Source organism: Hemiscyllium ocellatum, chromosome 17, assembly GCF_020745735.1.
Source record: "Hemiscyllium ocellatum isolate sHemOce1 chromosome 17, sHemOce1.pat.X.cur, whole genome shotgun sequence".
Lineage (NCBI taxonomy): Eukaryota > Metazoa > Chordata > Chondrichthyes > Orectolobiformes > Hemiscylliidae > Hemiscyllium > Hemiscyllium ocellatum.
This window is the reverse complement of record NC_083417.1, coordinates 33,648,709-33,667,154: the sequence shown is the minus strand read 5'-3', so window position 1 is coordinate 33,667,154 and position 18,446 is coordinate 33,648,709. Positions and strand designations below refer to the sequence as shown.

Below are 18,446 nucleotides of genomic sequence, written 5' to 3'. Positions count from 1 at the left end.
TAAAAGCATTTCAAAAGGGTTCACTCAGCTCATTCCTTTCATGAAAGCCCATAAAATGTAGGAACAGAAATAGGCCGTACAGACCTTGGAATGTGCTCCATCATTTAATGAGAAGAACTTATGAAAATGGAATAAAAGCAAGGTAATGTGGATGCTAGAGATCTGAAATAAAATAGAAAGAGCTTGAGAAACTCAGCTGCTCTGGTACCTGCGGAGAGAAACAAATCTAACGGTTTAACACTGATAACATCTCCAAGGAAGAGTATATGAAACTCTAAGTTTGTTTCTTGTTCCACAGATGCTGCAATCATATCAGAATGTTAGATTTGTTTCTCTCGGCACAGATCCTGTCAGACATGCTGGGTTTTTCCAGTAGTTTCTATCTCTCCCAAAAAGTGGTTGTGTCCAAACTATGAGACTTTCTGAACATCCAACTGAATCTCCTGAGATGATTGCAAATCAAATGCTGAAAGCTCTGGGAAAACAATTTTTTAAAAATTCATTCACAGGATGAGGTTGTTCCTGGCTAGGGCAGTATTTATTGCCCATCCCAGAGGGCAGTTAAGAGTTAACCACATTGCTGTGGATCTGAAGTCACATGTGAGAGGCTGTTTCCTTTCTGAAATAACAGCAGTGAACCAGATGGGTTTTTGACAATCAACAATGGATTAAAGGTCATCAGTTGACTCTTAATTCCAAACTTTTACTGAAGTCAAATCCACCACCTGCTGTGGGGGGTTTCAAACCTGAGTCCCCAGAACATGACCTGGGTCTCTGGATTAACACTGCAGCAATAATACCACTCGGCCAAGACCCTGCCACCTCCCCCCTCCCTCACCACCTTCAGTTTTTTTCAGCTGATTTGCCTCTCCCACTGATAATACCATTCCAGTTTTGCAGTTTACTGCTTTATATACATTATACTTTAGCAAAAGAATTCAAGTTTTTCAAAGCTGGTGGCTCATCTCACATGATCAAAAACATTCAGAATAAGCGTACACAAGGTAGAAAGCACAAAGCATTAAGCAGCAGCATGGAGAGTCATGGAGCAGCAAAGAACACTGAGGAGGCAGTGCAGTGATGAGAGGGCAAACATAATTTCAAAATGATTTATTTTGAATGTTACAAGCGGCATAGTCTCATAGTTTGGCAATTTCCAATTTCCCTGGACATGAACTCTGCCCTTCTTATGTCATACAGGATATTCTGGTATAATGTGCATTTCGGCAATGCAAATTGTGGATAGTGTTTGAATAATGCAAATTTTCTAATTAAAGGGTATAATGATTTATTATAGCAGTCACCGAGACTGCAATTTTCTTTGGTGGTTTTCCACAGCTCGATTTTCAATAGCACAGGGTTTCAGAGGAACGCAACTACTGTGTTATAGCAGAATGACCTGTATCTTTGTGGTCTTCACTTTAGAACATCGAAATGATAATCATTACATGTTCAGTACGTAATTTCTACAGTGTATAACTGAAGTTTAAAGTCTTCAAATTCTTATTAAAGTGTAATCTTCAGGTGTTACGTGATGTCACGTGCACAGAATTCTAATCTCTTATCAACTGGATAGTTTGCAAACACCCCCAGTCCATTCACACCTTCCCAAGTGACCCTGGAAATCTAAGAAAGAAAACATACTAAAAATACTTTGCAAGTCTCTAGGCAAAGGAACACAGGTATAGTTTCAGTTAATGATGCTGTGGGAGAAGTTCTAGTCAAGCATGGTAATGGGGAAGAGGAGTATAAAGCTAAGTCCTCAGTTGAAGAAAAAGGATGATGAAAGGGAGCCCTCATATGAAAGGCTGTAATGTACTAATTTAATTTAACTTTTCTGCTGTACAGGCAAAAACGGTAATCCACTGGCACAACATGTTCCACAAATAGGTAATGAAATTAATAAGCATTTAGACAGTGACGATAGTGATGTTTATTGAGGAAAGACTAGCAATCAAAGCACTGGAGCACCTTGTCCTCATTCAGATTATATACAATAGTTTACAAACAACTGACCGACTGAACAGTGACTCAGATTAACATCCAATTTTAAAAATTCTGCCTCCATACAAATACATGCTGTCTTCAATATTATTGCCAGTTCAAATCTGGAACTCAGTTTGATCTCTCTGTCTAGATTTAGAGATGAGAATGCTGTCATTGAGCCAAGCTTCCACTGACTGAACAAAAAGTACAGTTTTGCAATGATCCAATTACTTCAAATTATTCTGTTGACTTCAAAACAAAATGATACAATTAAATTTGGCTCAAAGCTCTTACTTGTGGCATTGCATCCGGGAGTTAAGACCAATGTAATCTTTAGGTGAAGAAAAGCTGGATTGTGATAGATAATTAAATCAGAAGTTGTAAATGTATTTCAGTGCCAATTCCATAATCCTGACTTTTATGAACTGATTACATTCAAATATGAATGTAAACAATACTATCATAGTGAAGTTATATAGTAACAATGGTGGTCGTATAGAGCCTTAATTTGAAGACTGGGTACATCCAGCATGATCAGCCTACACTAGGAGTTCCACTGTAAAATTAGATTAGATTACTTACAGTGTGGAAACAGGCCCTTCGGCCCAACAAGTCCACACCAGCCCGCTGAAGCGCAATCCACCCATACCCCTACATATACCCCTTACCTAACACTACAGGCAATTTAGCATGGCCAATTCACCTGACCCGCACATCTTTGTGACTGTGGGAGGAAACCGGAGCACCCGGAGGAAACCCACACAGACACGGGGAGAATGTGCAAACTCCACACAGTCAGTCGCCTGAGGCGGGAATTGAACCCAGGTCCCTGGCGCTGTGAGGCAGCAGTGCTAACCACTGTGCCACCGTGCCGCCCCTATTATTATATCTATTATTAGATATAAAAGTGTAAAAAAAAATTAGAATTCAAATTTATTTTGAATTCTGTCCACTATGGGAGAACAGCAGGCCAATTAGGATGACGTTTCTTTTTTTCCCGAAACTATTTTTATCCACTGAATTGCCTGTGTCTTCATTCTCTCACCACTAGTGGTTATATACTTATGGCTAAAAAGAGTGACAAAGAGTGCATTTTTACTATGATGTCACTACAAGTGTAAGGAATAATTCTTGGCACTTTATATTCAGAATTGTATTTTTTAAAAAGTATTTATTTCCTCATGGGATGTGGACATCACGAACAAAAATTAGCATTTTAAAAAATTATTTTCATATAATGTGGTCACATTAATTTATTTCATTACATCAAACCTTTTCATAAGATGAAGTGTTCTATACTTATTCAGTTTGAATCCAGTATTTAAAGCATTTTGCCACATTTTCAGGTTGAATAGGCTACGGCAGTTTTCCCTGGAGCATCAGATGCTGAGGGGTGACCTGATAGAGGTTAATAAAATCACGAGGGAAATGGATAGGATAAATAGACAAAGTCTTTTCCCCGGGGTGGGGGAGTCAAGAGCTAGAGGGCATAGGTTTAGGGTGAGGGGGAAAAAGATTTGAAAGGAACCTCAGGGGCATCTGGAGGGATACGGGCCAAGTGCTGGCCAGGGGGATGAGATTGATTTGGGATATCTGGTCGGCATGGATAAGTTGGACCAAAGGGTCTGTTTCCGTGCTGTACATCTCTATGACTATGACTATATTCGTAACAAAGTCTTGTTGTGCAAATCAGTACAAAGGGGTATGATTTAGTTGCCATTACAGAAACCTAATTGCAGGATGGTGATGAGTGGGAATTAAATATCCAAGGGTATTATGTAATTAGAAAGGATAGGCAGGAAGGTAAGAGAGGTAGGGTTGTCCTTTTAATTAAAAATGAGATTAGGGTGATAAGGAGAGACAATATAGGATCTAATAAGCAAAATACTGAATCCATTTGGGTCTAGATCAGGAACAGCAAAGAGAAGTCATTGGGTGGAGTAGTCTACAGGCCACCCAATGCTAATGCTTCAGTAGCACAGGCAATCAACCAAATACCTGACACATGCAAGAACGGAACAGCAATAGTCACAGGGGAAATTAACATGCACATTGAATGGCCGAATCAAGTCAGTAGAAGAAGTCTTGAAGGGGAGTTCTTCAACCTCATCCATGATAACTTTCTTGAACAGCATGTTACTGAACCTATAAGGGAGCATGCAATCTTAGATCTGGTCCTGTGTAATGAGACAGGTAAAATTAGTAATCTCGTAGTTAAGCAGCTCTCAAAAAGAGTGATCACAGCATCATCAAGTTTTGTATACAAAGGGGGGTAAAATATTATTATTTAAAACCAGGGTGTTATGCTTAAACAAGGGAGACTATGATAGGATGAGGAAGGAGTTGGCTAAAATAGACTAGGAACACAAGTTAAGTGGTGGACTTATAAAAGAGATTCTTCACAATGATCGAGGTAAGCATATTCTAGTCAAAAACAAGGGTAGCAAGGGAAGGAAGAGCCAGTTTTAAATAACTAAGGAAATAGTTAGGGTGGCATGGTGGCTCAGCGGTTAGCACTGCTACCTCACCATGCCAAGAAGCAGAGTTTGATTCCTGCCCCAGGTGACTGTATGGAATTTGTACATTCTCCCAATGTCTACGTGGGTTTCCTCTGGGTGCTCGGGTTTCCTCCCACAGCCCAAGGATGTACAGGCCAGATGAATTGGCCATGCAAAATTGCCCACAGCGTTAGGTACATTAGTCAGGGGTAAATGTTGGGGAATGCGTCTGGGTGGGTTACTCTTCGGAGGGTTAGTGTGGACTTGTTGAGCCAAAGGGCCTGTTTCCATACTGTAGGGAATCTAATCTAATCTAATCTAAAGGAAGGCATCCAATTAAAAGCTCAGGCTGACAAAGTAGCCAAGAGTAGAAAGAAACAGGAAGATTGGGCAATTTTAAAAAGCAACAAACAATCACAAAGCAAGCAATAAAGAAAAGACAGATTATGCATGCAAACTAGCACAGAATATAAAAACAGGTAGGAAAGTTTTTGTAAATATATAAAATGGAAAAAAGGATGGCTAAAGTGGACATAGGTCCCTTGCAGGATGATATTTAAATTGGGTAATATTGAAACAGCCAAGACCTTGAACAGCTATTTTGTGTCTGTCTTCTCACTGGAAGATGTGTCTGATATGCCAAAGAATGATGTTAAGGATACAATGGGAGGGGAGGACCTCAATTCAATTGTTACCACTCAAAGGATTGTGTTGAGCAAACACGAGGGTCTAAAGGTAGATAAGTCCCCTAGTCCTACTCGCTAGAGTTTACAAGAATGAGAAGAGATCTTCTAGAAATATCTAAAATTATGAAAGGGATAACTAAGATAGAAACGGGCAAGTTGTTTCCACTGCTGGGTGAGACTAGGATCAGGAGACATGGCCTCAAGATTAAAGGGAGTAGATTTAGGACAGAGATGAGGAGGAACTGCTTTTCCCAGACAGCAGTGAATCTATGGAATTCTTTGCTCAAGGAAGCAGTAGAGGCAACTTCATTAAATCTATTTAAAACACAGTTGGATGGGTTTTTGCATGATAGGGAAATTAAGGGTTATGGGATAATGCGGGTAGGAGGAGCTGAGATGATGGATCAATCAGCCATAATCTTAATGAATGGCGGAGCTGGCACAACTGTCCAAATGGCCTACTCTTGCTTCTATTACTATGAAACTATAAAATTGCTGATCATTCTGCATTATTAATAATTGCAGATTGTTGTGTAAGATAAGGTTAGGCTTGCATCAGACAAGTCTACCTTACCACGCCTATCAGAACTGAATTCACAATATTTTAATAAGACTGTTTAATTCCTAACAAGCAAGTCTCGAAATATAGAACAAAGCTCTGAAACCCCTTATTACGGAAACATTTGTTTCTTTGCAGTACTTCACTTTTGCACTTTTTGGTTTCTTGAACTTCAAAAATGCATCTGTTACAGCCAGAAGCAGCTGTGGATCAGTTAAGATACGACAAATGTACCTTGTAATCTTCTTTCATAGATGAAGTGAAATTATACAAATTATATAGGAAAGTGTGATGTAAAACTGTGGACCCAAAGTTTGTGAAAAGATTAGTAGCTCGGGTGCTCTTTGTTGTGGTTCTGTTCGTCGAGCTGGGAATTTGTGTTGCAGACATTTCGTCCCCTGTCTAGGTGACATCCTCAGTGCTTGGGAGCCTCCTGTGAAGCGCTTCTGGGACGTGTCCTCCGGCATTTATAGTGGTTTGTCTCTGCCGCTTCCGGTTGTCAGTTCCGGCTGTCCACTGCAGTGGCCGGTATATTGAGTCCCAATATATCGGCCACTGCAGCGGACAGCTGGAACTGACAACCAGAAGCGGCAAAGACAAACTGCTATAAATGCCGGAGGAAACATCACAGAAGCGCTTCATAGGAGGCTCCCAAGCACTGAGGATGTCATGCAGATAGGGGACGAAACGTCTGCAATACAAATTCCCAGCTCGGCGAACAAAACCACAACATTGTGGACCCAATTTAAAATCACATTTTTCCATATAATTTTCATAATTTCACTTAATCTACGAAAGAAGATTACAAGATACATTTGTATATCTTAACTTGTGGATCCAATTTTAAATTTGTGCATGTCGGCAGTTTATTAATGGATCAAAATCTTACCCACATATTTCTCCTAGTAAGTCAATAAAATATTGTACATAGTCTTTAGAAGGGATTATTCATAAAAGAAAGCTAGCAAGTTTTCTCCATTTGTTTTTGTAAACATTACAATCTTCATATAACATACGTTACCTTGAGAAATTCTCTTCTCATACAAGAACAGCAATCTCTAATTTTTTTTCAATAGCTTCTGGCACACAAGATGCAGCCTTCTGAAACCATGTTTCCTGTATGTTGTGCAGTAAGGTATTATTTAGTTAACAGGAACACAAATGGTATCCTTGTTAAATTCCTCAGAAATGGTACAGTCATCCACTGTGCTGACTTGAGTCCAAATCATTGGATAGCATCTATTAATAGTAGTCTGTTGTAACAAATTACAGCTTCACTTTCCACATTGTGCATGATTAAAATCTACTGACATCAAACAGGTATGATATAATACAATTCAAATTATACTTCCAATGATTATATGCAGCATTTTATGAAACACACTGCATTAGAATTTTTATTCAATGTTGTTGCCAAACTGCATACTCAAGAACTGAGCATCAGTCATGAGTGAAAGCATCATAATAAACCTTTCTTCATAGATGCCTTGGGGTTAAGGACAACTTAAAAACTCCCATTGTTGCCCATGACCACATGAAAGTGAGTTGGTTGAAAAGTATGTGCATGTGTAAGACGGGCAAGGAAAATGATGTGGAGCCACGTGGAAAATGATGTCTCCAGTTATGATGTCTCCCAGGTTAATAGACTATCAACATGAACTACTTCATCTCACGCAACATAAATGCTTAGTTGAGGAGGCTACTGGTAACCATGAATGGTAATCAGCAATGAGTTGATGTCTTCAGTAAAGGAGATAAAAAAAAATTAAAAAGAAACACAGAAGAAACCACTGTTCTCAGATATTTTATCCTTATTTGAATGCAACTAAATCTTCAAAAACTCACAAGCTTTTATTTGTCACCAGTGTGTTAATAGTGAATTGAAACTTTGTAGCTAAGCATGAGAAGTTCACTCAGATCTGGCAAAGCCAATTGATCTAGAATTTGCTATTGACAGCTATAATTTAGAACTAAAGTTATTGTACACTGCAGACTACATTTACTCAGCTATTTATTACCAACATACATGAGGGAGTGGAGTTGTATTTGAAGGACTTGAGGTTTTGGGTCAAAGTTCAGATTCAACTGACTTGATACAGCACAGCCACAATGCCATTTAGAGTCAGAGTTAGAGTTGTTCAGCACGGTAATAAACCCTTCAGTCCAATTCGTCCATGCCGACCAGATATCCTAATCTAATCTAGTCCAATTTGCTAGCATTTGGCCTATATCCTTCTAAACTCTTTCTATTCACATACCCATCCAGATGCCTTTTAATTGTTATAATTGTACCAGCCTCCATTACTTCCTTTGGTAGCTCATTCCATACATGCACCACCCTCTATGTGAAAAAGTTGCCCCTTAGGTCTCTCTTATTTGTTTCCCCACTCACCCTAAACCTGTGCCCTCTACTTCTGAACTCCCTCTCCCCAGGGAAAAGACCTTGTCTATTTATCCTATCCATGCCCCTCTTGATTTTGTAAACCTCTATAAGGTCAACGCTCAGCCTCCAATGCTCCACAGAAAACAGCCCCAGCCTATTCAGCTTCTCCCAATAGCTCAAAACCTCCAACCCTGACAACATCCTTGTAAAAGCATCCTTTGCTGAACCCTTTCATTTCACAACATCATTCCAATAGTAAGGAGACCAGAATTGCATGCATTATTCCAAATGTGGCCGAACCAATGTCCTGTACAGCCACAACATGACTTCCCAACTCTTACACTTAATGCTCTGACCAATAGGAAGAAAGCATACCATACGCCTTCCTCACTATCATATCTACTTGCAACTCTAATTTCAAGACACTATGAACCTGCAATCCAAAATCTTTGTTCAGCAACACTCCTCAGGATCAAGTGTATAAGTCCTGCTCTGATTTGCTTTTCCACAATGCAGCACCTTGCATTTATCTAAATTAAACTCCATCTGCAACTTCTCAGCTCATTGTCCCATCTGATCAAGATCCCATTGTACTCTGAGGTAACCTTCTTCACTGTCCACTACACCTTCAATTTTGGTGTCACCTGCAAACTTACTAACTATACCTCCTATGCTCACATCCAGATCATTTATATAAATGACAAAAAGCAGTGGACCCAGCACCAATCCTTGTGGCACACCACTGGTCACAGGCCTCCATTCTGACAAGCAACCCTCCAGCACCCCCTCTGTCTTCTACCTTCAAGCCACTTCTGTATCAAATGGCTAATTCGCCCTATATTCCATGAGATCAAACCTTGCAGGCCAATCTCACATGAGGAACGTTGTCAAAAGCCTTACCGAAGTCCATATTGATCAAGTCTATCGCCCTTCCCTCATCAATCCTCTTGGTTATTCCTTCAAAAAACTTAATCAAGTTCATGAGACATGTTTCCCACGCACAAAGTCATGTTGACTATCCCAATCGGTCCTTGCCTTTCCAAATACACGTAAATCCTGTCCTCAGGATTTACTCCAACAACCTGCCTACCACTGATGTCAGGCTCACTGGTCTATAGTTCCCTGGCTTTTCCTTACCACCTTCCTTAAATAGTGGCACCCACGTTAGCCAACCTCCATTTTTTCGGCACCTCACCTGTGACTATCAATGATACAAATATCTCAGTAAGAGGCCCAGCAATCACTTCCCTAGATTTCCACAAAGTTCTACGGTACACCTGATCAGGTCCTGGGGATTTATCCACTTTTCTGCATTTCAAGACATCCAGTACCTCCTCTTCTGTAATATGGACATATTTCAAAATGTCACCATCTATTTTCCCACATTCTATATCTTCCATGTCCTACTGCACAGTAAACACTATTGCAAAATGCTTGTTTAGTATCTCCCCATCTCCTGCAGCTCCACACATAGGCTGCGTTGCTGATCTTTGAGGGGGCCTATTCTTTCCCTAGTTGTCCTGTTGTCCTTAATGTATTTGTAAAATCCCTTCGGATTCTCCTTAACCCTATTTGCCAAAGCTATCTCATGTCCCCTTTTTGCCCTCCTGATTTTCCTCCTAAGTATACACCTACTGCCTTCATACTCTAAGGAATCATTGATCTCTCTTGTCTCTACATATGCTTCCTTCATTTTCTTAACCAAAACCTCATTTTCTCTGGTCATCCAGCACTCCTTACACCTACTAGTCTTTTCTTTCACCCTAACAGGAATATACTGTCTCTGGACTCTTGTTATCTCATTAATGAAAAGTTCCCATTTTCCAGCTTTCCCTTTACCTCCAAACATCTGCCCCCAAAAAGCTTTTGAAAGTTCTTGCCTAAAGCCATCAAAATTAGCCTTCCTCCAACTTAAAGCTTCAACTTTTACATCTGATCAATCTTTTTCCATTGTTATTTTAAAACTAATAGAATTATGGTCACTGGCCCCAAAGTGCTCCCCCACTGACACCTTAGTCATCTGCCCTGCCTTATATCCAAAGAGTAGGTCACGTTTTGCACCTTCTCTAGTAGCTACAATCACATACTGAATCAGAAAATTTTCTTATCCACACTTCACAAATTCATCTCTATCTAAACCCTTAACACTATGACAGCCCCAGTCTGTGTTTGGGAAGTTAAAATCCTCTACGATAACCACCTTATTATTCTTACAGCTAACTGAAATTCCCTTACAAATTTGTTTCCCTTACAATTTCCCGCTTACAATTCGGAGGTGTTTAATACAATCCAAATAAAGTGATCATCCCTTTCTTATTTCTCAGTTCCACCAAATAACTTCCCTGGATGTATTCCGAGGAATATCCTCCCTACATTCAGCAGTAATGTTATCCCTTATCAAAAACACCTCTCCCCAGTCCTCTCTTGACCCCCTTTATATCCTTCCTGTAGCATTTGTATCCTGGAACACTAAGCTGCCAGTCCTGTCCATCCCTGAGCCACATTTCTGTAATTGCTATGTTATCCCAGTCCCACGTTCTTAACCATTCCCCTTGTATCAAATTCCATTATACTCAAGAATTTTAGAGTTAAATGACTAAAATCATCTGCACAAGAGTCCTGTGGATGTAATTATTCAACATCAAAACAGATGGCAGGGAAGTGGTGGGGATGCAGTGTTGTTCATTGATGGGATATCTGCCTCTAACTCCATAGGAACAAATGCTGCAGTGTCAGAAATAAATGTAGTACATTCTGATGCTCTAAGATTATGTGAGAAGGGGAACTCTACCCCATTTTTTAATGAGATGTTAAACCGAGGGCCACCTTCATTCGCAGGTGGATATCAGATTTCCTGTGGCACTTCAGACTTCTTACCGTGTCCAAATAAACTTGTATTTCTTGACCAATATTAACAAAACAGATGATGATCTGGTTACTTGTCTCACTGATTTTGTGGGACCTAGCTGTGTACAAAATGTTTTCTTACATTACAATTACATTTCAAAAGTATGCAGTTAACTATAAAGTGTTTGCAAACATTTTCATTGTGAAAGGCACAACGTAAATCCAGGCTCTTCTTGTTGTAAAGTATTGACATATACTGATAGTTGTACTTCTCCCAGTGGTTTTCAACGTGCAGCAAATAGTAATGTTATGTTCTTTCTTTCTCACTCATGAAGAGTAGTTATTTACTACTCCTCCCTACTGAGGCAATGTACCAAGTGAGATATTGGACAACTCAACAGCAAACTAATTTCAAGAAAGTTGAAAGCTGTAGATGCTGGAGAATCAGAGTTGATAAGGTGTGGTGCTGGAAAAACCACAGCAGGTCAGGCAGCATCCGAAGAGCAAGAGAGTCAATGTTTCGGGCAGAACCCTTCAAGACTGAAATATTGACTCTTGCTCCTCGGATGCTGCCTGACCTGCCGTGCTTTTTCCAGCGTCACGTTTAAGCAAACTAACTGCTCAACTTAGAAGATGATGCAATAACTAATAACATAAAACAAATTAAATTGAAGTACCAAAAAAACTGATCAAATTTGGAGAGCTAATGGAATTCTATTAACAAAAAAAAGGAAAATAGGTTAGAACAGAACTTCAACTGTTAGATGGATATCAACTCCTACCACATAAAACTGAGGATGTAAGTTGGATTGAAGCTTTCTTGTCTAAAACTTTAACAGGAGCTGCACAGATGTTTGGCTGAAACATTGTAACAATTTCTACATAACCAAGCTCAAGGACAGAGCTTGCAATGAAATACAATACAGAAAAATCCGATGGTTTCTTTTGAGCTGGGAGTTGGCAACTTCAGTGCAGAATTAAGATATACTAAAGAAGGTACAAGTTTTGTTATTCTTTTGTATACTATTTGGAATTAAAAAGCCTCGACAACAGCACTGGCATAAGTAGAATATAGTTTTCCGGCTCCTCAGATGCTGCCTGACCTGATGTGCTTTTCCAGCACCACTCTTGATCTGAGCGTTGGTTTCCAGCATCTGCAGTCCTCACTTTTGCGGTACAGCTTTTGTGATTTTGCTCACTAGACTCCACCCTAACATTCCACCAAATTTCATTGCTCAAACTCAAATTGGACAGGTTCCAGAGTATTCCTGGTGACTATGGAACTATACCCCAATAAACAACTGCTGCTCAAGTAAGCTCATGGGCACAATTTACATAATGATATTAACATTCCATTTTATTTTTCTTCCAGCAATATCCTGTTGCAAGACTGAGACCACGTTTTTGAAAAAGATTTTAAATAATCAGATTGTAATTGACACCTATTCCGAATCCGTGCGACACATTACTGCGACTATAACCTAATAATGTTTTTTTAGGAATTATCAAAATCAATTAGTACGACATTTATAGATTTTTACAAATAAGATATGATATGTTATGCACCCAATTACTGTTACATCTTACATTGCCCGCCACCGGCAGGAGGCCTCAAGAATATTCATACTGACAATCTCTCACTGAGCTAGGGAGAACGTATTTGAAGGACGCGTGTGGTCCGGTTTGGATTCTGGCAAACAGTAACCGTTCATTAGAAAAGTCACACACCGGGCGAGAAAACAAGCCGGAGAAATTAATCTGAAGGTATCGTTGCAAAAAAGAACAAATACAGAATGGTGATCACGTGTTCGGAGAGAAACAAGAAATGATCACAGAACACGCGGTATGGCGCAGCAATGTGTTGTAAATGCGATTAAGAATAGAAACTGCAATGAAATCAATTTAAAACATTGCGCCCGTTTCGTAAAAGGGAAGGTTAATGAAAAAGCACCCAGCATAGCGCAATAGGGAACTGTATTTATAATGTCGTAACTAGACATATTCCATTACACAGTAATGTATCTACTGCGCTATTTTAAAGTTGATCAAAACGTCCATTGCTGATATTTGTTCCAAATGAAGTTAAATTTGCAAGCCATTACCAAGAGTTAAAACATTGTGAACATTGTTTAAAAAGCACGTTTGCCTCCCTTGCTGAGTGTGAGCGGCTGCCTGTATACTCACAGATGCAGAGACAAGCCACTAACTTGGCTCCATTTTCGGGCACCGCACAGTCAGGAAAGGCGGGTTTGATGATGTAAGTGGCGAAGACCAGAGCCACGATGTACTGCGAGCTGGGCCGGATGATGAGCAACTCGATCCAGAGCTTGAGGAAGGCCACCACTGAGCCGTACACCTCGAGGATGTAGGCGTAGTCGCCGCCGGACTTGACGATGGTGGTGCCCAGCTCGGCGTAGCAGAGCGCCCCGACTGTGGAGAAGACGCCGCACATTGCCCAGATGATCAGGGAGAAACCCACCGAGCCCGCCTCCCGCACCACCCCGGTCGGTGTGATGAAGATCCCCGAGCCGATAATGGTTCCCACGATGATGGCCACGCCGCTCCGCAGGGTGATGGTTCGCTTCAGGACCATGTCCGAGTCCGTTGTTTGCTCCTGGGTGGTCGGGAAGCTGTCCCTGTCCGGAGACAGCCCCGGCTCCCCATTCTCATGTGCTGTTAACATACTGTCCTTCACCTGACCATCTGTTTCCCCTTGCTCCTTCACCAAGCTTCTCTTCTTCAGGTTAGACATGTGAACAGAAGCGCAGTCCCAGTGCTTTTAGGAAATGCTATTTTAATGCAGCCCAGTCCTTTTTCCAGTGCGGTGTTTTTATCTGCAAAGCCGCTACCGCCGCCCCTGTACAACTGAATACGATCTCACTTGGTTCTCGCTTTTAAGAGTCGAATTCGGTCCAAAAAAAAATCAGTCCTCCTTTCCGACAAGCGTCATATTCACCATTCATCTCACCAGAACATCCTGCATGATGCAACACCACTTCATCATCACTTCCAGCCTCGCTAGGAGTCGCTCTCTTATAGTAAACTGAAGGCACGTGTTTGTCTGATGCAACAGAAAATGTACACCTGTATTTCAATTATCGTTTCATGTGGTCGCCCGTAGTTTCCTAGATCTGAGGAACATCCAGCTTGTACAATAATATGTACACAAATATTTTAAAATGTACAGTGTTTGGTTTTAATGTACATACATATGCAGGACCAGAAATCGCTGGGATATTGGATCATTCAAATGACATTTTACAGAGACTCGCTATTATTCATTTGTAAAAAGGGAAACAATTTGAAGCTTTGAAAGAGATACCTATGAGGTCCAACCTTTTTTCTTTATTCTCTCATGGGATGTAAGCACAGAGTAGTATTTATTTCCCATTCCTAATTGCTCTGAAAAAGCAGTGATAAACTATGTGGTTTAGCAATGCCAACAGTCTTATTAGAAAAGGAATTGCAGGATTTGGGGTGGCATGGTGGCTCAATGGTGAGTACTGCTGTCTCACAGCACCAGGGACCCAGGTTTGATTCCAGCCTTGGGCTACTGTTTGTGTGGAGTTGGCACATTCTCCCCGTGTCTGCGTGGGTTACCCCCGGGTGCTCTGGTTTCCTCCCACAATCCAAAGATGTGCAGGTCAGGTGAATTGGCCATGGTAAATTGCCTTTAGTGTTCGACGCATTAGTCAGAGGGAATTGGGTCTGGGTGAATTACTCTTGGGAGGGTCAGTGTGGACTTGTTGGGCGGAAGGGCCTGTTTGCACACTGTAGGGAATCTAATCTAATCATTTCAACCCAAGTGACAGTGCAGGAATGGTGATATAGTTTCAAGTCAGTAGAGTGTGTGGCTTGAAGGGGAACTCACTGTTGTTACTGTCTCCGAGTATTTACTGCCTTTGTCCTTCTAGTCTCTAAGTCACAGAAGGCTAAAATGCAGGTATAGCAAGCCATGAAGAAGGCTAATGGAATATAAGCCTTTCTCACAAGCAGATTTGAGCACAGGAGTAGTGAGCACAGGAGTCTTGCTTCAGTTGTATGCAGCTTGATTAGACCACACTTGGCGAACTTTATGCAATTCAGTTTACTACAAGAGGGTGACTCCTTGCGATGCTCGAACTGATGATGAAGTGGTATTGCATCATGCAGGATGTACTGGTGAGATGAATGGGTGAATATGACGCTTTTCAGAAAGGAGGACTGATTTTTTTTTGGACCGAATTCGGCTTCCTTACCTCATGAAAGATATTATTGCCTTAGAATGAGTGCAATGACGGCTCTCCAGGCTTGTTCCCAAGACAGTATGATTGTCCTACATAACGAATTGCATAACCTGAGCCTGATATTGAGTCATATAGCATGATTACAGATCCTTTGGTCCCAACAGTCCCTGCCGAACATAACATCACACCAAACTAGTCCCACCTGCATGCTCCTGGCCCATATCCTTCCAAACCTTTCCTATTCGTGTACTCATTTAAGTCTCTTTAAACATTGTAACTCTACCTGCATCCATCAATTCCACATATGAACCTGCCTCTATTTTAAAGATTTGCCCCCATGTCTTTTTTAAATCTCTCTGCTCTCACCTTAAAAATATCTCCATTAGTCTTGAAATCCTCCACCCTCAGGAAAAGACACCTATCATCCACATTATCTATACCCCTCAAGATTTTATAAACCTATATAAGGTCACTCTCAACCTACCACTCTCCAGTGAAGAATGATCTAGCCTTTCTTTATAACTCAATTCTTCATACCCAGCAACATTCTGGTAAATCTCTTCTGAGCCGTCCCTAGCTTAATAACATCCTCACTATAATAGGGCAACTAGAACTGCACTCAGTACTCCAAAAGACACCGCACCAGTGTTTTGTCTAAACTCAACATTACTTCCCAACTCCGATACTCAAAGAACTGAGCAATGAAGGCGAGTGTGCTAAACCTTCCTGTTTATATGTGATGCAAACTACAAAGTTCTCTAGGGTTTCAAAAAATGAGAGGTGATCTAAGTGAAACTTACTAAAATACTAAAAGGGATGCACATGATAGATGCGGATAAGATGTTTCTCCTGGCTGGGGAGTCTGGAACTAGAGAGAACAATTTAAAAAGGGAGATGCCATTTAGAACCGAGGTGAGAAACTCTTTTATTCAGAGGGTGATGAAGCCTTAGAATTCTCTAACCTAGAGGGCATTGGAAGCTCAGTCTTTGAGTAAATTAAAATTAAAGGTTTTCAAATTTTTGACAATAAATGGTCTGAGACTCTATGACTCTATGAATGGTCATGGGGAGTCCACACTGTAGGGAATCTAATCACTCTGTGAGCTTTGACCGCTAAAACTTCTGCCCGCTGTACTGCCGTGTTCACCACCACTTCCGCCCCCACCAACTCCACTCACCTGCATTCTGCCGACACACACCCCACAGATCCCACTGTCACCTTTCCCGCCCCCCAGAAACCTGAGGGGAACATCACCCTGCTCATGATTCCACCGCATTCCCCCAACTACCACACCCACTCCAGTCACAGGCTCCGCCCCCACTCCCAGCTCCACCCTACGCCATGTCCTAGCTCCCAGCCTTGCCGAATTTTCACCATTCCCCCCATCCTTCCCCTCACTGAGTACGAACGATCAGTCCTCAGCAAAAGCCTTATCTTTATCTCCCTCCATCCACACGTCAATGAATTTAATACATGCCGTGACGTCAAACACTTCTGCCGCCTCTGCCTCCGAGCTTACTTTTACAATCCGGACTCCCGCCCACCTTCTGAGGACCCCTTCACTTGCCTCCAACACACTCCATTCACCTGGACACCCCATTCTGGCCTATTACCGGCCCTCGACCTCTTCATTTCCAACTGCCACCAAGACATTAACTGCCTCAACCTGTATACGCCGCTCCCCCACTCCAACCTCTCACCCTCATGCGCAGCCCTCCACTCCCTCTGCTCCAATCCCAACCTCACCATCAAACCAGCAGATAAAGGGGATGCATTGGTAATTTGGCGCATTGACCTCTACACCGCTTAAGCCAGACGCCAACTCGAAGGCAGATCCTCCTACTACCCGCTCGACCATGACCCCACCCCCCCCATCACCAAATCATCATCTCCCAGACCATACAAAACCTCATCACCTCAGGAGATCTCCCACCCACAGCTTCCAACCTCATAGTCCGGGAATCCCACACTGCCCGGTTCTAACTCCTTCCCAAGATCCACAAGCCTGACCACCCCGTCCGACCCATTGTCTCAGTCTGCTCCTGCCTCACCGAACTCATCTCCACCCACCTCGATACTGTCCTATCCCCCCAGTCCAGGAACTTCCTACATATGTTTGAGACACCCACGCCCTCCACCTCCACCAAGACTTCTGTTTCCCCTACCCCTAACGCCTTATCTTCACCATGGACATAGAATTCTTCTACATCTCCATCTGCCATGACCATGGCCTCCAAGCACTCCGTTTGTTCCTCTCCTGACATCCCTATCAGTATCCTTCCACTGACACTCTCATTCGTTTGGCTGAATTTGTCCACACCCTTAACAATTTCTCCTTCGAATCCTTCCACTTCCTCCAGACCAAAGGGGTAGCCATGGGCACTTGTATGGGCCCAAGCTATGCCTGCCTCTTTGTCGGCCACGTAGAACAGTCCATCTTCCATAGTTACACCGGCACCATTCCCCACCTCTTCCTCTGCTACATTGACGACTGCATTGGCGCCAACACATTTCACCCTGTCCTCAAATTTACCTGGACCATCTCTGACACCTCCCTCCCCTTTCTGGACCTCTCCATCTTCATTAATGACGACTGACCTGACACTGACATTTTTTACAAACCCACCGACTCCCACAGCTATCTGGATTACACTTCTTCCCACCCTACCTCTTGCAAAAATGCCATCCAATATTTCCAATTCTTCCGCCTCAGCCGTATCTGCTCCCAGGAGGACCAGTTCCACCACAGAACAAACCAGATGGCCTCCTTCTTTAGAGACCGCAATTCCCCTTCCTATGTGGTTAAAGATGCCCTCCAGCGCATCTTGTCCACATCCCACACCTCCGCCCTCAGACCACACCCCTCCAACCATAACAAGAACAGAATGCCCCTGGTGCTCACCTTCCACCCTACCAACCTTCGCATAAACCAAATCATCCGTCGACATTTCCGCCACCTCCAAAAACACCCCACCACCAGGGATATATTTCCCTCCCCACCCCTTTCTGCCTTCCACAAAGACCGTTCCCTCCGTGACTACCTGGTCAGGTCCACACCCTCCTACAACCCACCTTCCCATCCTGGCACCTTCCCCTGCCACCGTAGGAACTGTAAAACCTGCGCCCACACTGCCTCCCTCACCTCTATCCAAGGCCCTAAAGGAGCCTTCCACATCCATCAAAGTTTTACCTGAACATCCACTACACCCGCACCAATCAACCACACTGCCCTGTGGCCCAACATTTCAACTCCCCCTCCC

General features: G+C 42.3%; 1 protein-coding gene across 1 annotated transcript in view; it reads right to left on the bottom strand.

The window, feature by feature from the left end:
- slc7a5 (solute carrier family 7 member 5) overlaps nucleotides 1–13,931 on the bottom strand; it is an 88,737-nt gene extending 74,806 nt beyond the window's left edge. Inside the window, exon 1 of the mRNA XM_060838061.1 lies at nucleotides 13,144–13,931. Coding sequence (XP_060694044.1) covers nucleotides 13,144–13,711 — 568 coding nt within the window. The 5' untranslated portion in view covers nucleotides 13,712–13,931. The remainder of the gene's footprint in view (nucleotides 1–13,143) is intronic.
- Nucleotides 13,932–18,446: the final 4,515 nt, after the last annotated feature.